Source organism: Ursus arctos, unplaced genomic scaffold, assembly GCF_023065955.2.
Source record: "Ursus arctos isolate Adak ecotype North America unplaced genomic scaffold, UrsArc2.0 scaffold_26, whole genome shotgun sequence".
NCBI lineage: Eukaryota > Metazoa > Chordata > Mammalia > Carnivora > Ursidae > Ursus > Ursus arctos.
Genome location: NW_026622941.1, coordinates 4,879,685 through 4,901,798, shown reverse-complemented (window position 1 = coordinate 4,901,798; position 22,114 = coordinate 4,879,685). Strand labels below are relative to the sequence as shown.

The following is a 22,114-nucleotide window of genomic DNA, read 5'->3' as shown; positions in this document are numbered from 1 at the left end:
CTTTTGTCCCCTGAGAGGCAATGCCACCTCTCCCAGATTCACTCCAAGAAGGGGGAACCATCTCTTCCAGTGTATCCCAGGGGATCCTCAGATCACATTTGCTCCTGGGCCTCTGCCCTCCTCCACAGGAGCACCACAATGCCTGCTAGGCTCCATACTGGTCATGGCATGGACTTCTAAAACTCCAGTCTTTGAGCCCTGTTGGTTGTAAAAACTAAAAATAATCAGCTCTTTCGTTTTCCCAGTCAATGGCTTTGGGGAAGTGTTTTCCTTGTTCATCACCTGTGTGCACATGCGCGCTCTCTCTCTCTCTCTCTCTCTCTCTCTCTCTCCTCTCTCTGTAATTAGGGCTCTCTCCCCAGTGCAGCACCCATGATCTTTTTCTCCTCCAAATCATGTCTCCACACTTCCTACCCTCCACAATGTGCCCTCTTCTCTCCCTCTCGTGTGCAGTTTGTTCTGTCAGTCCTCAGATTGACTTCTTGGGTGTTCAGAATGATGTGATATTTATCTAGCTGTGTTCAAGGGAGGAGGCAAGCCTAGGGTCCTCCTACTATTCCACCATCTTAGCTCCCCTACTAACTCTATGATTATAGACAAAATAATTACATTTTCTCTGCTTCATTTTCCCCCTAACTTTAATTGGAAGGTAATGACTTCTCCTGCACATTGGGCTATAGAACACAAAAAAATTTTGTAGAATTTGAAGTGCTTTAGGAATGTTCTGTATGGTGGCACCTTTCTATAGTGCTACCTTCTGCAAAATAGGGAGAAAGATGAGTCTGTCCTGGGTCCCACCCAAAGCTATTTATGACAGGAAGTTCTGGAAGGACTTTGGTAAAACACTTACACTTGTAACCTGGCTTAAAGTGTGATCTTAGGGACAGTGTGACATAGCAAAGCACACATGATGTGTATATACTGTACAAAAGGTATTTTCTATGTCCTATTCTTGTTTTCATTTCCCTTTTCTAGTAGAGAAAATATAGAACTCATAAGCCAAATGTTTATCTTAACTATTACCTTTAAACTCATCCTTCCAAGTTTTGGGAGTTATTTTCAGAAGAAAAAATAAATTTAGGTTTTTCCTGCTTTCTTTCTTTCTCACAGTAAAATGACCAAACAATGTGAACAATAATAGAAGGAAGAACAGGAGTTGTGAATAGTTAACCTGGACAATTGATCTTAAATTTCAAATCATTGCCTTTATTTTCTGATTAAAAGGTATAAGGCAAATAGTGGGTCCTATACCTGAAGCTCTTGACCCTAGAGTGTTCTATTTTTCATTTCTTAGCAGCCAGTCAACTTTAAAACATGAAGGAAAAATCCAGAACATAATCATAAAGCATTCCTTGGAGAAGTTTCCAAACATGAATAAAAAATAACAAGCCCCCTTCATTGAGCTCAGGTACTGTACTTGGCACTTTACTGCATTATCTCACTCATTTCTAACAATGGCCCAATGAGGAAGGAGCCTTTAATCTCTATTTTACGAAGAGGAAACTGTGGCCTAGACAAGGTAATTAAAAACTTATGCCAGGTTACACAGCTTCTGGAAACAGGGTGGAACATTTTAAGTAATGAAATTTAAGGCAAATATTTTCTAAATTACCCAAGTAGTACATATTCTTTGGGAAAGAAAAAATCAGAGATGTAGGAAATAAAATTTTTAACAAATCACCAATAACCATATATGTGTGTATGTGTGTATATGATTACACACACACACACACACACACACACACTGGAAAGACAAAGAATAAGTGATAGTGTTGGTTAACCCTGGAGAAGGAAGGTGAGAAGATACCAGAAATGGAAGGGATAGTCAAAAACGTGTTTAGCTTTATCTAGAATGTTCTGACTTTTTGCACAGGGACTGTTTTCATATATCAGTTGCACAAATTTAATTTATTTAAAAACCCTCCAGGAATGAGGACACATTCCAGATAAAGTTAATCTTCTTTGACTAACCTCATCGCCCCTTTTCTGGTGACCCTCTCTTCATCACAGTCTCTCCTCAAGAATGTTTAAAACTTTTCAAAGATAGTGTGGACAAGAGTTACTTGATATAGGGAAGATTGTAGAATCGTTGATAATGAAGTGTAAGGCAGTATACACTATGGCAATTACATACACAGACCCTGGATCCAGACTGCCTGGGTTTGGATCCTGGCTTCCCTATTGTATGATCTCTCTGTGCTCCAGTTTCCTCATTTATAAATTTGGGATAATAATGCCTATCTTACTGGGTTGTCATGAGTCCTAAATGAGTTATTATCTGTACAGGACTTAGCACCTGGCACGTTGTAAGAGCCAGATAAGGGTTACTACAATCATTATTGTTATCCTGACACTCAGAAAAAAACTATGATAAATTGTTGTATATCCATCCAGACTTTTTATCTCTGTGTGTGTGTGTGTGTGTGTGTGTACATATACACATACAGACATGTACATACACATACATTGATGTGGGTACATATAGGTGAAATTTTTATGAAAATTGGATCATACTATTTCTATTTACTGTAACCTTCTTTTGTACTCTATAGATTATAAACATCTTTCAGTGCCATGGAATAATGAATGTTTAGACAAATCTCAAGTGTATTTGGTCTTAACTAGTTGTGATAGCATGGATTCTTTTGACCAAATGTGTGCACATATGATAAGACAGAAATTTCTTGGCACTATATTGAAAATCTGGAGTGCTTATATATATTGACAGAGCTTCCTTAAATGGTTGAATGGGCTTGATATATCTTACCTGAGTGTATTATTATTTGTCTTATTTGTTAAGCAGTGACATTCAGCCTTCGTAAATGTTTATCTTCAGAGTCAATATGCCAGAGAGAATGGTATTTTTTAAGGGTCACTGTGGGAAGGACACTTGGAATATAGTTCTTTGTAGGAAGAAAAATGATGTATAAAAAGTACATTGATTATTAAGAAAAGTATTTCTTCCTCTGCCTCTTTCGGGCTTTTCAGGAGATGTTTCACAAAGCAGAAGAATTCTTACCCAAGAGGACAGATAACGAGATGGATGAGATGGACACGTCAGACACCCAGTGGGGCTGGTTTTACCTGGCGGAGTGCGGGAAGTGGCACATGTTTCAGGTACTTCCTTTCCAGAACCTACCAGAAGGGCTTCAGATCCACTTAGTGCCACCTTGCTGTCGCACAGCATACCAGTGCAGACCCTGAAGGACATCTAGCCTTAAGGACATCAGATAGCTTGACTAAAAGAAAAATGAGAAGTCCTTCTAGTGCTTTTCCTTTTCATTTCCCCAGGTTTTCTCAATCATGTATTAGAAGAAGCAGTGCGCGTTCACTGCACGTACAGAGGGCGAGTGTGACTGAGTTGCGTAGTGTCAGTATGGCCGAGCAACTCCAGGTTCTGTTTGGTGGACAAGGAGAAGGGGAAGAGAGCAAGCCCATATTAAGCACCTTTTGTCCGCCAGGTGTTATGTTAGATGTCACAGGTATCTTTTCTCCTTTAGCAGCCTCCCAGCAGCTCTGAAGCAGGTATTAATACTCTGTCTCACAGTCAAAGAGACTGAAACTCAGAAAAGGTCACAGAATCCATCCAGAGTCACATACAGCTAGTGAATTTGAACCGATACTCAAAAGCTTGTCTTCTTCTTTTACTTCCAAGCCTACTTAAAGAAGATTTCATTTGAGCCAGTGAGGAAGTTGTAATTATTTGTAATAATTTGTAAAAATTGTAACAATTTGGAAAGAGGGATTCTAAGCAGTTGCTGGAGTTTCTTTGCTAGAAATCCTGACACCGTTTTGCACACGCTGGCTTAGCTGTGATTCTCCCTGTGTGGGAACTAGAACAGGCGATCAGTCAGTTCCCCTTGTTGCTCCGTTCTCTGTCTCTGTGACCACAGAACCGCCTCTGTGGCCAAGCCATTGATGTGAACAGCTGGTAAATGACACTTTCTGGTTTGTCTTAAAGCCGGATACCAACATTCAGTGTTCAGTTAGCAGTGAAGATATCGAAAAAAGCTTCAAAACAAACCCTTGTGGCTCCATTTCTTTTACTACTTCCAAATTCAGCTACAAGATAGACTTTGCAGGTATGTTTTTTTTCCCTAATAGTTGTGTGTTTTTAGTGTATCGATACAGTAAAATCTACAATTCTGAAGATGAGAATTAGTTGATATATTTGTAAACAGTGAAGTAAATCCTTTTTGTCATACACAGAAATCTCTCTATAAAAATTCAAGATTTAAAATCTTGAGCAACATTACCTTTTATAAAGGAGTATTTTTATGCTTATTGATACTAATGTTTATGGAGATTATCGTATATTTTGAGCTTATATAACACTTCTCTTCTAAGGAACACAAAACACTTTTTTAATTACGATATGTTAGTCACCATACAGTACATCATTAGTTTTTGATGTGGTGCATAGAACACTTTTTAGCTGTTTTAGTCATCATCCCTTCAGCCTTTTGAAATAGCTGGGAATCTTTTTATTTTAAGGATCAGTCTGAGAGGTTAGGAACACTAGCTGGTAATAGTTTTAAGATGAAAGTTCAGCTCAACGACCCATCTCCTAGTGTCTTTGCCAGAAAACTATTTCTTTAATGGACATTTCCTTCTACCATTTTCTGGTTTCACAGAATAGCCAGCTAATCTGGAAATCGGCCCCACTTTGGATTTCATCCATGATATATGGGCATGGTTTTAGGTATCCCATGAAAAACCTGTCAGTTCAATTCTTTTAGTTTCAAGCTGTTAGTTTCAGCTGTTCATTGCATAGAGACATACAAGACCTGGATTGGGAGGATTTTCTTTTAAAGATTTCATTTTTAAAGTAATCTCTACACCCAACATGGGGCTTGAACTCACAACTCCAAGGTCAAGAGTCAGATGCTCCACTGACTGAACCAGCCAGGCACCCCGGGGAGGCTTTCCCAATAAAGCACATTTTGGCTGCTGCATGGCTCAGTCCTCTAGCTGTTGCCTCCCAACCTCTATGAGTAGTAGCTTTACGACAGAGTAGTAGTGTGTTGTGGTGCAGTAGGGTGGTGACACCTTAGGAAATCCCCTTGGATGAGCTAAGGCCCAGAAATGGTGAAGGAGGTTGTCCAGTAAGAGGTTGATGCAACCAAATCTCTAATGATTATTGTCTCCTCCAAAGCTTGTTTTACTAGCAAGAGTTAAGAACCATTATATTCTTACTCCTGACTAAGCATCCCTTTTTTTAAATGACATTAAGCAAATAGACTGCCTTTAAGGGACCCTGATATTTGTCTTTTTGCTGCAGTCTAGACGGAGGGCATCCCCTAGACCTTTTAGACACCTCGTGTACAAGTACCTGTCTGAAGCAATCCTGAGACATCGTGATATGCACACACACCAGGCTTCATGACAAGGATGAAGTTTATCAAAGCATTTGGTAGATAATTCAGCAAGCCCTATGTTTCTGAAAGAGTATTTTCTAGTAAACTATATTTGGGGGAGAGTTTCTCTCAAACAATGCAGTTTATTTAAAAGATGTCTCTATCGAAGAATAGAGTCACATATAATCATTCAATTTCACCAACCCTCTATATAATGATACGACATCAAAGGTATAGGTATCAACATTTTGCATGTACTGTTTGCAAAATTAGCCCCAACCATTCTGCCACAAGCCAACTCAGCTCTTGATAAAAATGGTGAAACAGAAACTCAGAATGAACTGCTATAAGAAGCCACCACAGGCTTTACTCCCTGTGCTGAGATGATCTTGATTTTTCCTGCACAGTGGTGAAGCCATTATAGGCAGAACCTAAGAGAATCCAGAGAGGGCAGAACATGTTTTATACCTTATAGCATTTGCCTGGATGGGTGAACCTCTTTATTTTGGAATGGAATGATGCCAGTTAGATAAGATAGAGGGACTGGCATATCACATTAAGCCTCAGTACTTAGCTTTGTGGGAAGGAAGAAACGGACCTGGTGATACTGCCACAGCTAAGGCACAGAAGAGAAGAAAGTGACACCTTCAGTTAGTTAATTAGTCTTTATCGCTAGAATCTCTTTAAAAAGTATGTATTGCGTCTAGCGGGTTTTCTATTTTTTGGTTTGTTTATACAATTTAGAGAGAAGGCAAGAAATGTACCAATTTTTGAAATTCTGTGAATTGTGTAAGCTTATAGCAGTAATGTATCTTTTTACCCTTCCCAAAATTTTTGGAGAAATCAAAGTAAGTACACTTTCCACTTAATAAACCAATTGGAAGATTTGGTTCTATAATTTCATTCTCTTCCGAGTGCTCTTCATTTTCCTAAGTGTGGAACCCTTGCACTGTAGCATCAGCGTACCGCCAGTGGGATTCCGAAGGAGCTGGCCCTGCTACTGAGCAGCAGGGGCCAAGCATCCTGTGCTTGAGCGTAGGTCGTGCGAGGAAGCCCTGCTCCCTGAATAGCACTTTTTTTTAAAGATTTTATTTATTCATTTGACAGAGAGAGAGCACAAGCAGGGGGAGGGGCAGAGAGAGAGGGAGAAGCAGACTCCCCGCGGAGCAGGGAGCCCAATGAGGAGCTCGATCCCAGGACGCTGAGATCATGACCTGAGCCGAAGGCAGTCACTTAACCAGCCAGGCGCCTGAATAGCACTTTTATGTCGTGATAAATAGATGTATGGTGAGGTGTCCTTGACAGACTGTGCTTGGCAGCTCCTCCCCAAGCCCCGAGGTTCCCCATCGCCAGGTGGTGTGGCTGCACATCCTCGTGACTGTTTACAGCACAGCATGTTCCCAGCACTTATCTAATATCTTTGTCTTTGTATGCAGAAATGAAGCAAATGAATCTCATCACTGGAAAACAGCGCTTAATAAAAAGAGCCCCCTTTTCTATCAGTGCTTTCAGGTATTGTAAAGAGAATAGGGGTAGAAAGAGTGGGCTTTTCTCCTCTTTCTTAGTATTTGGCAGAGGAACAAGTAGACTGAAAATGTTTGGGTAGGTTATTTCATGATCTTGATGTTGCTCTTTTTGTTACTGAATTTCACAATAGTTGATGAACTAACAATATGATTACCTTCTGTCCTTGTTTCCTTTCCTGTTGTCCTCTTCATTTCCCCTTATATGTTTACATTTTTTCATTTCTTTAGGGCAGTTACAGAATGCCACATGGTCTCTGCTATAGGTCCTTGAAATAGCTTACTGAAGTAGGTTTTTTTTTTTAATGTTTTTTTATTATATTATGTTAGTCACCATACAGTACATCCCCAGTTTCCGATGTAGGGCTCGATGATTCATTAGTTGCGTATAACACCCAGTGCACCATACAATACGTGCCCTCCTTACTTCCCATCACCGGTCTATCCCATTCCCCCACCCCCCTCCCCTCTGAAGCCCTCAGTTTCTTTCTCATAGTCCATAGTCTCTCATGCTTCATTCCCCCTTCTGATTACCCCCCCCTTTCTTTATCCCTTTCTTCCCCTGCCGATCTTCCTAGTTCTTATGTTTCATAGATGAGAGAAATCATATGATAATTGTCTTTCTCTGCTTGACTTATTTCACTTGGCATTCGCAAATACTCTAATGGAACCATCCAGTTATGTGGGCCATAAATCCTAGGCAGTTGCCCACTTTGTCTCTACCACCGCTTATCCCCATTGGGCAACTCCTGGGAGTGATTTCAAATCTGTTGTGACCGAAGGAGACCTACAGGAGGTGGGAGAGCGGTGGGCCAGCAGCACCACTCTCTGCTCCTGGAGCTGGTTGCACATTTTCCTTTTTGCTCTCGCTGGCTGTACACAGCTTGAAAAGATGCCAGAAGAGAATATGTATTTGTTATTCATGTGAATGAAAGTGAAGGGGAAAATCTTAGAGCATACTTTCTATTTTCTGCCCAAGCGAATATTGAAATCCCTACTGTTGAAAGAATGTAGAATCAACAGAAAAAAAAAAAATGCCAGTGTGTGAATTAGAGGGGATACTCCTTTGCTCTTCCCAAGGAGATATTCTGAAAGTATTAGAGTAAGGAAAGAAATGCTTTAAGTTTCTATCAGTTTGTTTCTTAAGACCTTTGGCTTATATTTTAGCATCATAATTTAAAAGTTATTCAAGTACTTATATAATGAATGCCCTAGAGAATATATTGTTTTCTTACCAGCCACACCATATCTTTATTCTTGAGTACTAGGAATATAAAAAAGAAATTACTTAGCTTCCAAGAGTGTGTAATCTGGGAGGAAAATGAGATACAGTCATGGAAAATGTTCATGTAATTGTGTGTTATTATTTCTGGCTTACTGTGGTGGGGAGAAGCAGCACACTGTGGGGTCAAGCACTTTGTTCTGTCACACACTATAGAAACCGTAGAACAAAGACAGGAGAGGGATGGAATAACCAGAATGGAAGGCAAGACGCAAGGTAATGACAGAGGAGGAACAGTTAGGTTGGCTACAGTACAGCGAGGCAAGTAAGTGAGCACTGATACGGAAATATTCATTTGTGGCAGGGATATATCGAGCATGTGTTACATGCACGGTGAATGGTTTACATTTCCTACTGGCAAGGAAATTATAATTAATTAAGGCTATGGGCTACATAGAAATTAGAAAAAAATACTTTTCGGAGTAAAAACTGTGCCTGAAGTATCTTTTAACAAAACAAAAACCTTAAAAAACAAACAAGAAAAACAAGAAGAATAGAACAAAACAAAAAACAAACACTGGGAAAAGTACTGGCGCTCTTATCATCAAGGGCTCATCTCTATTGTATCCGAATCTCTGAGTAGAAGATCCACAACCCATTAGAAACGTATGACCTCACTCATAATAAGAGAACTACAAATTATACCAGACTAGTTTTTACTATCAAACTGTCAGAAATTCAAAAGTTTGATAACACACCATTTTGGAGAGATTGTTAGGAAATAGGAATTCTCTCCATTTCTGGTGGTGATGTTAATGAGTACAGCCTTCAAGGAGGGCATGTGGGTAGTATCTGTTAGAATCCTAAATAAGTATGTTCTTTGACCCAGGAATTCCATTTCAAAAATGTTATCCTACTGATAGACTAGTGTGTATGTAAAATGGCAAACCCATAACCATGTTGTTTTGTGTCATTCTAAACAGTAGCAAAAAGTCAGAGATCAGCTAAATATCATCAACAAGAGACCTGTTACATAAATGATGGTATATCTGCCTCATGGACTTCTATGTACCTGCAAAATAGGTTGCACTCCTTCGTTCAACCACTATGGATTGAGTGTTTACCATGGGCCAGGTTCTGCGGTAGGGACTGGGAATGAGGATCCTCTCTATCTACTGATACAGAAAGATCTCGAAGATCATAATAAGTGGGGGGAAAATGGCTGCAAAAAACATATTTTTGCTACCATTTGTGTATAAATTTGGTTTGCATTAACCTAAAGAAGCCTGGAAGAATACCCCAAAGTCTAAAAAAAACCTGATTACTTGGAGTTGGGGCAAGAGGCGACAATTAGGGAAGGAAACTGTTCATTGTCTTCTTCTTTATACATATTCATTTTTAAAACATATGATTGTAGGATCTTTTCAAAAATTACAACGAGCTTTAAAAAGGAAGCTAAAGACAAGCCTGAAAATTTATGATTTTCTTCTAGTAACCTCCAGTCCCCAAAGGATTAGTATGTCCTTTTCAGCCTTTTGCCATGAAACCCTCCAACTTTTTGTCTTTTTCTGTGTTCACATCCAGTGGCTTCAGCGTGGTGGGCAGGTTTTTAAAGTTTCACTGGCTGCACTAGGTGAATTACCACAGGCTGTGTATGGGGATAGAGGGCAGTGAACAGAGGAAAGTTGAGGTTTGAGTTAGAGCTTGAAGGACAATGAACATATGGCTGAGGGGTTTGTTTGGATTTTATTTGATAATATCAATCTGTTAAAGAGGGTTTTCTTTTTATCAAGAATTTGGTTATCTTTTTGGACATTCCTTTCCTTTATCTAAAATCTTCCTTACATTTTAAAGAATTTCTGGCAGTTTTAGAAAAACATGACAAAATTAAACAACCGTGTTTGAAATTTTCATGTTATTCAAGATTGGCTGATTTCCATCAAAGTTGTCAGTTCAGCATGCAAAAAGCAGCACACACGGGTCACTGAGTAAATATATGAAAATAAAGAACCAAGGGCTTCAATTAATTGTATTTGTCACAATATCCCAAACATGAGATTTGGAGAAAAGGCGAAGTTAAATCATGACCATATTTATCATCAGCTTCTAATACTGTGTTGTGTCTTTTTCTATTCAAAGTTACATCTGTGAAAATGAGGCCATCCCCATGCCCCCACACTGGGAGAATGTGAACACCGATGTGCCCTATCAGGTAAGAGCGGGGCTGGCCAGCCGCCCTGTGCAAGAACGGAAGGGGCCCCAGTAAAACTATGCCAACTTCTTTTTCCAGCTGGTTCCTTTGCACAGTCAAACACATGAGTTTAACGAAGTTGCCAGTCTCTTTGGGAAAACAATGGACCGCAGCAGAATTAAAAGAATTCAGAGAATTCAGAACCTGGACTTGTGGGAGTTCTTCTGCAGGTGAGGCGGCATCTGGCCCGAGCCCTCTTTGTGGCCTCTAGGTCTTCTGGAGTCTTGGAGAAGGCGAAGCGCGAATGTGGACGCGTGTTGTTTTTTGACAGTGTGGTGCAAACTGTGTGTCTCTGCGCTCTACCTCAGTGTGCTCTCCAGGGGCCAGGGGAAGGGCTGGTGATAGAAAGCGACCTTGGAGGTCAAGGCCAGGCTCACTTACAGCCCTGTGGCTTTTGAGGTACAGAGCAGTGCATCATGGCTACAGTCAGCATTAGGAGGGAGTCGAGGGAATTGTTAAGTTTTGTTGGCATGGCTTGAGTGGCACAGCGCTGCATGTGGAGTTAGAAGTCTCTGGAAACAATTGTTGAATTTTCTAAAAAAGCGATTCCACCATCTTGCCTGTAAGTCATTTACTTGTTCTATTTTGGAGGACATCGTGAAACGCACTTTCAAATGTCCTGCCAGGCCCCGTGTATGTAGTAGATTTAAAATCTCAGTTGAGTACTTAATTTAGGTTGGAAACCAGCCTTTGGATTGCTCAGTATGCATTTACCCTAAAAATAAAGCCCATTATAGAAAATTTAAAGGTATTGTCCAAATTAACCTGTTGTGCTGTATTTTTTAATAATAAGTATTACTTAAAATAATGGCTTCCTAAAATATTTTTATTAAATTTATAATGATATGTAATTTCTAATTTTTTTAAATATAGCAGACCCTTTTTTAAAATATGTTTATCTTAGAGACAGGGGGAGCATGTGCCCACATGCACCCACAAGTGGGAGGGGAGAAGCAGATTCCTGGCTGAACACAGAGCCCCAGGTGGGGCTCTCTCTCAGGACCCATGAGATCATGACCTGAGCCTAAATCACAAGTAGGTTGCTTACCTGACTGAGTTACCCAGGCGCCCCTAAATATGAGCAGACTTTTAATATTTACTCAGGAAAATTTCAAATAATAGAGTCTAATATAATGAATATAATGCATAATATAATGTCTCCATCATCCTGACTTAACACGTTAGGATTCTCACACATCATCTATCTCCTTTATTTCTATTGCTGTTGTTGCTGAAGTATTTCAAAGCAAATCGTAGACCTTAACTCATTTCATTCCCATATACTTGAAAATTGGGCCGACTTTTGTTTGGTAATGATACGTGGAATTCTTTCATGCTTCTGATAAGTAGTAATACGGCCTGAGTATATTCCTGGTTTTATTGCCATAATAGTTTATGGTAAGATAAGGGGTTTTCAGTGTGTATTCTTTACAGTCTTGGGTCTTTGAACCAAGCCAACTTTTATTTCTGACAATAATGAGTTTAACTGAGTTTAAAAGGTTTTATTGGGTTCTTGTTAGATGATTCTTTTGTCGAGGAAGATGAAAGCTTCTCTCCCCTTTAACTTGATTCTCTCAAGAGGTAAATAAAGTGAGATTTTCTAAAACGGTCTGATGAAAACTTAATTCATTATTCTGAATCAGGCCTCTCAAGTGGAGTTCAATTATAACTGAACTCATAATTTGAGTGGTCTCAATTCAATCCTAGTGGTAAAAGGTACCAGCGAATCCCCACGTTTAAATATTGTATACTAGGAATTTTACTGAAAATGGTTTCACTCTGCCAATGCCCTTCATGATTTTATGTAATGTTGGCCTGTAGAAATCTGTGGTGGTAAATGAACCTGTCACCTGCTCTGACAGTAGAAAATACTGGTTCCCATTGTAAGGACAGCCTGTTATTTTGACATCTCCACGAAGATCTAAAATCCTACTCACTCTCATCATCATGTAACCTCTGACTTACTATACAGGCAGCGAGGCCCACGTGAGTCCCTCTGTTTCCATGTTGCCCAGGCCTTTTTTACTTCTCTCCCTTCTTCCAACAAATGTGTTGGAAGTAGCACCTACTTTGTGACAGGGAGTATTCTAGGCACATTGGGGACATAACAGAGACAAGGAGCGAGGGACTTGCACCACAAAATGAAAATAAAAATTAAGATGAATGATTAGGGAAGAAGGTAGAAAGGTAGTCAAGGGGCTGAGCATGCAGGAGTTTGTAGTAGAGCCATTGGAATGGTTGTGTGATTTTCCCCAGTAGCCTTACTTGAGTCGGATTGATCCAGAGTTGAGAGTTAGGAGGAGCAGGCCATGCAGGGCCTTATAAATCAAGCTGAGGGGTTTGGACTCTTTTCCTGGACAGTGGAAATCCAGTATAGAACTTGAAGCAAGAGAATGATCAATCCGATTTGCAGTTTAGAAAAATAATGTATCGAGCGGTACTGTGGAGAAGGGGTTTAAAGCAGTGGTTCTCAGGAGTGATTTTGCCCACCAGGGGATATTTGGCAATGACTGGAGATGATTTCTAATTGTCATGTGGTTAGATGGGGAATTAAGTAAGGGGTGCAAAACATCCTACAGTGCACAAGACAACCTCTCACAACAGTTAGTTAGCCCAAAATGGCGTAGTGCGAAGGTTGAGAAACATTGGCTTAAAGGAGTCACAGTTAGAAGCAGGGTGCCCAATTTAGGAAATTGTTTCAGTAATTAAACTGAGACCCGTTGGGTGGACTGAACCAAAGTGGCATCTGCTGTGCTGGAATGAAAAGGATGGGTTTGAGATTTTAAGGATGTAGAATGATGATTTAATGTGTTCAGTGGTGTGAGTAAGGAGATGGGAAAGATAGCTCCAGAGTTTCTGACTCATTTCGGTTGACTAAGGGAATATGGGCAGGAACAGATTTTGGTCTTTGTTGTGAGGGAGGATGGGGAGGAAGTAGCAATTGATACCTGTGTCATGACTCAGGAGAGTGGTGTAGACTAGAAATAAAGATTTTGGAATTATTAGAAAATGTGAGGTAGTAGAGCCATAGAATTGATGAGATGACCAGGGAGTGTATGTAGATTAAGAAAAGAAGAGGACCAGGGACGCCTGGGTGGCTCAGTCATTAAGCGTCTGCCTTTGGCTCAGGGCATGATCCCGGAGTCCTGGAATCGAGCCCCGCATCGGGATCCCTGCTCTGCTGGGAGCCTGCTTCTTCCTCTCCCACTCCCCCTGCTTGTTTTCCCTCTCTCGCTGGCTGTCTCTCTTTCTCTGTGTCAAGTAAATAAATAAAATCTTAAAAAAAAAAAAAGGAAAGAAAGAAAAGAAGAGGACCAAGGACTGAACTGTGCAAGGGATGGACAGAGGAAAACTCAAGGCAGAAACTGAGAAGTAACAACCACAGAAGGTGGAAGAAAACCAATAGATGTTAGAGTTACAGAAACCAAAGGAAGACAGTGTTTTAAGCAAGGAGGTGTCATCCTCAGGGTCACATACAAAAGAGATGCCAAGTAAGATGATATTGAATATGTCCTTTGGATTTTTTGACAAGAAGGTCATTGGCACCCTTGATAAGAGCCATGTTGGTGGATGCTATATTGTATATACAGCAAATGTTGGCAGCTCTTCCAAGAGGCTTGGCAGTAAAGAGGAAGAGAAATGTGAGAAGATGGGTACTGTGGAGTTGGGAAGGGTGTCTTTGTTTTGTTTTGTTACTTTTTTTGAATTTAAAGGTGGGAGGGACCTGAGCATGTGTAAATTACAGTAGGAAAGAACCCAGGGAGAGAGAGTTTAAAGGACAAGAGAAGGAGAAAGGGTAATTGATGCATTAAGGCTCCTAAAGAGGGGTGGTAGGATGAAATTCAGAGAATATACTAGAATATACAGAAGGAGCTAGACAAGGGTGGTCCAGTCATGTTTACAGATAAGTAGAGGTAGGGGATGAGGAGAGGGGTTACATTATGGAGTTTCTTCCTGAAACTTTCAGTGTCTTTGGCGAAATAAGAAGTGAGGCAACCTACAGAGAATGGTTACGGAGGTGTAGATAAGAGGGAGAGATGGGGGAAGGAGTAGATTTGGAATGGCCAATATGGAAAATGGGGGAGAAAGAACTAACCTGGGAGCCATAGGATTTCCATCAGTGTTGAGGGCTTAGCTAATGTTGGAATATGTGAATTCAGAGTGGAAACCTGGGGATGTTGTGTGATTTGTTTCAGCAGTCCATATTTAAGAGCAGAGAGGGAAAGGGGTTGGATTGACCCAGGGTTGGGAAGGATGAGGCAGCAAGGAGTTAAGAGCAGTGACAGCTGCTATCGCACGGAGAATGTGGATTTAGATGAGAGGTTCTCAGCCCTTTAGCAAGTTCTGCAAGTGATTCTGATGCTCAGCCAGGATGGAGAACCACTGGTCTGAACCGAGGTGAACTGACTTCAATCTGGAGCACGAAGATATTCCTGTTGCAATTTAGGGCACGTGGCAACTTAGTCCTTTTGGTACCCTAGTCCCTGAGAGGGTGGGTAATTTTAAGATATCTTTGAGAAGCGGGTGCTGCCGTATTTTCTGGAAGTTCAGAAATGACTGAGGGGTTGGACCAACATGGGCAGGGTCATAAAGAACTTAGTGTAGTTTGAATCCTGTGATGTTCCCCAAAGGTTTAGTTACAGCCCAAGAAGTCTTGGAACTCAATGTTAGCCTTTCCGGAACCCCAAGGTCACAGTATGTCACGAATCTCCACATTTCATGGGTGCCTTAGTAGTTGGCACTAGATAAACTATGCTGTGGGGATGCAAAGCTTCGCCTACCCCATCCTACTCTGCGTTCAGCTGGTATATATGCCACGTCCAATCCAGTGACTGAGCAGATTTTCAGTGTCCACACTAAGAGAGACTCGGGTGAATTTTCAAACCAGAAATTATTCTAATCTGTGCCTGAGAAGTATAATGAGTGAATATCCTGATTTTGGAGTGGATTCTAGTCATTACAGATGGTGAAGCTTGACCTTAGAAAGATGTATACTAAAATATTTACTTAGGTAAAAACAGTATGGATTCACTAATGCCCAGCTAAATAAGAGGATTACCATAGTGGCAGATGACCAAGGCCCTAGACAATATAACTTGGTTTCTACAAAGTGGTTGACGAAGGTTCTTGTACTGGAGGCAAGATAGAGAAATGTATGCTGGGTGATAGTTCAAAGAGAAAAATTAATACCCAGTTAAAAGTCTTGGGCTGAGAGTAACATGAGTGGCATGCTTGCTTTCTTCTTGAGCCCTTCAACATTTTTATCAGTAATTTGGATGAAAATGTAGAGGGCTTGCTTATCACACTTGTGAAAGATTTAACATGAGAGGGGGTAGCTTATTTGTTTGTGACTGAAGCACGAGTCAGGAAGACCTTGGAAGATTGAAACAGTCAAAACAAATTTGGTTATCTTTTTTTTTTTTAAAGATTTTTTCCTTGCTTGGAAGAGCAACATATGTGCATCGTAAAAAAAAAAAAAAAAAAAAAGAAAGAAAAGACAGTACCTACAGGTCTAAAAAAGAAAGTTGGCAAATTTGTTCTTAGTGAAAACATGCTGGATTTTTCTGAAGGACATATTTGTTTAATGCACACCCTTCTAACCTCGTGCTTCATGGTCTGAAAGACTGTCACTAGTAGACCAAAGCGTATACATTTAAGTTTTGATACATATTGCTAAATGACTCTTGAGAAAGACAATTTCCATTTCTCTCATTTAAATGCAACTGTCATTCCCCCACAAAGTCACTAAGCTGCATGTGGCTTATAAATTATGCATTTTTTAAAAATTGCTGTTCAAGATAAAGCTTAATTAAAATCAATCCACTACTTTAGGTCTATAAATCAGTTGTACAAATACAGCAAGGCAAAAAGAGGTCTGGTTTGAGAAAGTCTTGGGGGTTTGGAATGACCTACAAAGTGATGCCACTGGTGAGCCAGGAGAGCCGATGCTGGCTGATGATATCTGGACTCTGTTTCTATTTCTTACTGACTTTTATAAATTAGAAGACATCCAGCAGATTCTTGTCAACTAAAGGCTGTTCAGGAAAGAAAAAGGCCTGGAAGCAATGCTATGAGGCTGTTTTCACCTTGTCTGTTTTTTACTGTTACAGTCAGTCCTGCATTGAATATCTTTTTATGTGTAAGAAGAGATTTGCCCCTTGGGAAGTGGGTTGAAGTGGATGGCTTAATGTTCCCTCTAAGTTACAAAATTCAGTTCAATCCAACCAACATTAAGTCTCTGGAGATAAAAAGATAAGGGCATGGTCCCTGCTGAAGGAGTTCATTATTTAAAATGGAATGGGAAGAAATCAGAGAGGGAGACAAACCATGAGACTCTTGACTCCGGGAAACAGAATGAGGGTTGCAGAAAGGGAGGTGGATGGGGGGATGGGGTAACCGGGTGATGGGCATTGAAGAGGGCACATGGTATGATGGGCACTGGGTGTTATACTCAACTAACAAATCATTGAACATTATGCCAGAAACTAATGATGTACTCTACCTTGGCTAATTGAATTAAAAAAAAAAAGAAAATAAAGAAATAAAGACTCTGTGAATTAATTGTTTGTAGTGTCATTTTTAGGCATCTGTAAAGCTTAGCTGGTTTAGGCAATCAATTACCTTTACTAGGATGGGGCTATATCTATAGTTTTTGGTATAATTTTCAGCTTTAAGTCTCAGTTGTAACTAATAATTTTTGGTAAGATGATTATGTGTCCAAGAGCATTTGAGATGATTTCTTTTCCAGAGCTGCTTTGTCTGCTTACAATTTACGTTAAAGAAGTATTTTCTGTTTCACCCTTTCTATTGAACTTGGCACGTCTGAAAACTAATAAATGCCACTTATGATCTGTTTCTCTGTGTGTTCTGTGCCTATGTGTATTGTGTTTTTAGGAAAAAGGCTCAACTCAAGAAAAAAAGAGGTGTGCCTCAGATTAATGAACAAATGCTCTTTCATGGTACCAGCAGTGAATTCGTGGAAGCAATTTGCATTCATAACTTTGACTGGAGAATAAATGGTATACATGGTGCTCTCTTTGGGAAAGGTAACTATCAGAATTCTAGGTCTCGTTCAAGTCCTAGGAGAGAATCTCCTCTTTTTAGAGATAATTGATTGTTTTATAATTCAGGAGTTTGATAGACATTAAGAGTTACTGTACTAGGTTTCTCGCACACCCTCAGAATTTCTGAGCCACAGAAAAGCCACATCCTGCACCTACAGGGTAGAAGTAAGACTTTGACACCTCTACTGGATTAAATAGCTCCCCAAGTCCCAGTCATTCAGATGGGACATCATGTCCAGATTAGCTGATTTGTGCATTCCATTTAATTTCCATGTATAAATCCTTTCCATGGATAAGCCTCTATGATAAACTGTTTTATGTCAAATATATAGAGAACTATAAAATGCATTGATTACATTGTGGACAGGTCTAGGCACTAGTATTTTTGTTTTGATTTTTAGAAAATGGTAGGTAAAAATATTAATGAGCAGTAAGGAATAATGGGGGAATTCCTCACCTTTTTTCTAATGTTGTGAAAGTCCAAGCTCTCCATTTTATGCCCATCACTCCAGGAAGTTACGGTGAGAGATGAGAAGAAAAGATAGGGATAGGTGTTTATTTTTCTGGTCCTTACTTTGTACCTTATCTCCAGCAAGAAAACTGGCTACTACTTAGGATCAAGACATGCTACATTTTAATAAAGTAGATTAATTTTTAAAATAATTACTAAAAAGGCCATCTTATTGATTTAACTGTACAGGGATGGGAAAAGCATTGCCATAAATCCTGTCAGGATGGCATAATCTGAGACTTTGCAATTCATTTCCCAAATTTTTTGGAGTAAATATTGCCTTCACGATGTCAGTCTCCTAGGTGTACCCTTTTGGAAGAGTTGATGCTTTATTGAGTTTTAGATTTCGGTGATGACCCTGTGTGAGATTGTTCTGGGATGCTCAGATGTGAACAGCTTTGCACTCTTCAGAAGTCTTTTTGTGGTTATGGGGTTCTGTTATCTCCTGAAATATTCTTGACTTGTTACCCTGTAGCATAGAAATGTGGTTTCTTGGGTTTTGAAGTAATCTCTGCAGATCAGTCGTTCTCACTATGCTGAACAGTGAGATGCTGCACGAGGGCCGTGGGCTGAGGAAGGTAGTGGAGGCAAACAGAAATGAGAGGGAGGCCCAACCAGCTAAAACTCAGGTCTCACCACACATTTAGTCACAGAAACAATTTATCTCTGTCTTATACACTGGATTTCTTTGTAAGCTTTCTTTCGGAAACGTTAAGTCTGGTCACTTCATTTTGGTGGGAATAGGGGAGGGTGTTGATGGTGGGGAGTGGTCTGTATAAAAAACTTATCCATGGATTTCTGTTCTCTCTCAGAGATCTACAGACAAGGAAATTCCACATCTGTTTTCCTTAGACGATTCCATGTGTCCGTTCCCCTAACAATTAGAATGTTTTTGCTTGTGTTTCATATGTTCTTCAGAGTAATCCTGGCTCTTTTTTTTTTTTTTTTTTTTTGGTCCTTTTTGTTTAAGGAACCTATTTTGCTAGAGATGCTATTTACTCCAGTCGCTTCTGCAAAGACGACATAAAACATGGAAACACATTCCAAATTCATGGCGTAAGCTTGCAACAGCGGCATCTGTTTAGAACATATAAATCTATGTTTCTCGCTCGAGTGCTAATTGGAGATTACATAAATGGAGACTCCAAATACATGCGACCTCCTTCCAAAGACGGGAGCTATGTGAATTTATATGACAGCTGTGTGGATGATACCTGGGACCCAAAGATCTTTGTGGTGTTTGATGCCAACCAGATCTATCCTGAGTACTTAATAGACTTTTATTGATTTCACTTCCAAATCTCAGTGGTCAAGGAAGTTCTGTGCTTTTTTTGCAGGAAGATTTGCTCTCCTGTCATCTAGCCACTAAATGTTCACTATCTGATACTTTTGAAACAGATATGAAAAAAAAGTGGCCTCCATATAAAAAGACATACTGACTTTAAGGTTGGTTTTTTGTTGTTTTGTTTTTGTCCGTTGCTCGTAGTCTTGTTTGTTAAAGATTGATACAATACCATTGCCATTTTAACACAGAGACGAAAGGTAGCACTCAAAACTAAATCAGCTGAGTCTCAATTAACATGATCATTCAGAGTCTGTAAAGTTTACGTGTGTGTTATATTTATTCATATATATATGTCCAAAAAATAAAAAAAACAGACGTAACTGTGTCCCTTCAGAGGAATTAATCCTTTGTAAATTGAATCCTGACATTATTATCCACCAATCAATACGTTACCTTGTTGGTCTTCCAAAGTGGGGATTTAAAATCTCAAAGCAGGCTGAGTACGATGGTAGAAATCAGAAATAAAAACTTTATTTACAGAGGTGCCAGACCAGCCAAAAGCAGGAAGTCAAGGTAGAGTGTCCTGCTGATTGCCCAGGGGAGCAGGCTGTGGTCTCAGACTGCTCATGTCATTCTTTTATCTCCTACATCAGAATTGATAAGTCGCTGCAGACTGTAATTAGCCCACAGTTCACCCACCAGGGCTCTTGAATTCTCGTACCATGACTCGCTGCACACAGTGTTTATTGCCTCTTCAAAGTGAAACGTTTATTTCTTTTCCAAAACATGTATTTTTCCCTTCACAGCTATTAAACAGCAACTCACAATATTCACATTTTTAAGTTGGATCTCCCCATTTTGAATCGTAGCAGAAGGCATGGGGTGCTTGGAACAAATCTGGTTTAGTCTTTTGAGTAGTAAATTGACAATCTGCTAATGCTTGAACAGTTAGGTCCAGTTCATAATCATGTGTAATGGAAGTTTGTTTACCTGTTCCGTCTGTTTTGCTCTTATTCTATTCTAAAGAATAAGTAATGTTGGAACAGCTTCCTGCCCCTAGAGGTGTTCTGGCAGAGGCTAGACAACAACTTGGCAGAAATGTCATGCAAGAGTTCAGGTGTCAGATGGAGGAATTGGCCATATGATGGTTGAGTGTTTCCCCACCTTGATTTTCCATGATTCTACCCGAAAAAAAAAGAACACCTGTACCAAGCCTTGCCAGAAAACCTTTTCCTAACTCAGTCTAATACTGAATTCTCTCTCCATTATCCTCATTCAGTTTTGACTGAGAAGTTGTGAACATAATTTAACTTTTCAGGGAAAAGCCACTAAATGTCCATGCCTGTGTTGTTCATTTCAATCATTTGCATTGGGAAAGCATCTCGAAATCATAAAAATGAAGAGTATGGACCAAGATTAGGCATGGTAATTCTTCAACTGCCATATATCCCCAGATTTTTATTGTAGCCCAGAATACTTGTAACTGTACAGTTGAAAGTAAGTAGTACAGGAAACTGTTATGTACAATACTTTGAAACCAAGCAGCAACAAAGATTTCCTGACTCAGATGTGCACACTAATAGCCAGTTTACATGAAATGCTGTGAATATTTAGGAAGAGCCCGTTTTAGAAACATGCAGAGATTATCATGGAAATAATTGGAAGAAAAGTCACCAGGCTACCTTGTGAGAGGTCGCAAACTATTGTTCTAGATTCATTCACAAAAGAACAATGTTCGAGACATTAGGAATTCAGATTTTGAAAATCTTTTTATTCTATTTATTTGTTATTTACACACCAAAAAAAAAAAATGTTACAGTAATCCCCACTTCAACATGGCCATCCTTTTTTTCCAATTTAACACAATTTCCCTTCCCATCATTGGAATGGAGTAACTGTTGTAGCATTTGGGAGTTATTCTTGTTGATGTGCAGATCTTATCTTGAGGTGTGACTAAGAGCCCAGAGTCTAGGTTTGCAAGGCAGTCTGTATGAACTCTAAACTTAACTAGTTGGCTCAGATGTGGTAAGTAGAGTGCATTGCAATAGACATTATAAGAAAGAATTCTGTTGTTCTTGTCTGACAATGTACTGCCAATTCTCCTTTTGTAAGGAAGAACTAATTTTGATAAATTTTTCAATGTGATAGTGTAGCTTTAATCACTATTAAATTCTGTTCGTTTTGATCAATAGATGGAGTTGAGAAATCCTAATTAGTATATCATAGACTGGACACAACCATCTGCCCCCTTTTCCTCTTGTCCTCACATAGTATGCATGGGGAGAGTAAAGAGAACCTATTCCAGATTAATGAATAAATGATTTTTAAAATTCTACATTGAACAAATTGCAGCCGATAGTGACTTTTCTTTTTCACTTTCATGTCAAGCCTCAGGGTAAAAAAAATGTATTTATAAGAAACAGTTTCATAAATCTTGCAGTTATGAACAGGAAGGTTTTTATATTAGTGTAACTTTCTTTTCTAGACTGTTATGGTGATGATAAAGCATTTGGAGCCATTTTTTATATGTGAATATATTGTTTTTACATGTGGTGATTAAAGCTTTCCATAGCAGGGCTTGGTTGTCTGCGTATGCCATATATTTGTTTCTGTGATTTCTGCGTCTCATCTCCACCTTGCATTACTTAAGCCTACACCTGCAGCTCAAACTTAACGAGCCGTTGAGAAGTCTGTTGCCTCTAACTCTTATATAACCCGCTTACAGATGGGGGGAAATCTCTTGTTCTTGGTTTAAGTCATCGTGACCAACAGCTAATCAAATGATCGGTGGGAAAATCATTTACTCTGCTATTGAAAATTCCAAAACAGTTCAAGGCCAAGCGCCTACAGACAGTGTCCTTTACTTTCGGTGTGCTCCCCCAGCTCAGAGGAGCAATTCTG

At 39.7% G+C, this 22,114-nt stretch overlaps 1 protein-coding gene across 4 annotated transcripts in view; it reads left to right on the top strand.

Moving 5' to 3' along the window:
• PARP11 (poly(ADP-ribose) polymerase family member 11) overlaps nucleotides 1-21,790 on the top strand; it is a 42,346-nt gene extending 20,556 nt beyond the window's left edge. Inside the window, exons 2-9 of one of the 4 annotated variants that reach the window (XM_057318899.1) lie at nucleotides 1,298-1,408; nucleotides 2,989-3,117; nucleotides 3,962-4,082; nucleotides 6,794-6,869; nucleotides 10,242-10,314; nucleotides 10,393-10,523; nucleotides 17,248-17,399; nucleotides 18,899-21,790. In XM_057318899.1, coding sequence (XP_057174882.1) covers nucleotides 2,992-3,117; nucleotides 3,962-4,082; nucleotides 6,794-6,869; nucleotides 10,242-10,314; nucleotides 10,393-10,523; nucleotides 17,248-17,399; nucleotides 18,899-19,215 — 996 coding nt within the window. In that variant the 5' untranslated portion in view covers nucleotides 1,298-1,408; nucleotides 2,989-2,991 and the 3' untranslated portion in view covers nucleotides 19,216-21,790. Of the gene's footprint in view, nucleotides 1-1,294; nucleotides 1,409-2,988; nucleotides 3,118-3,961; nucleotides 4,083-6,793; nucleotides 6,870-10,241; nucleotides 10,315-10,392; nucleotides 10,524-17,247; nucleotides 17,400-18,898 lie in introns of those variants that run through there. The other 3 variants (XM_026502650.4, XM_026502649.4, XM_057318900.1) reach the window with 3 other exon arrangements.
• The last annotated feature ends 324 nt before the right edge of the window (nucleotides 21,791-22,114 follow it).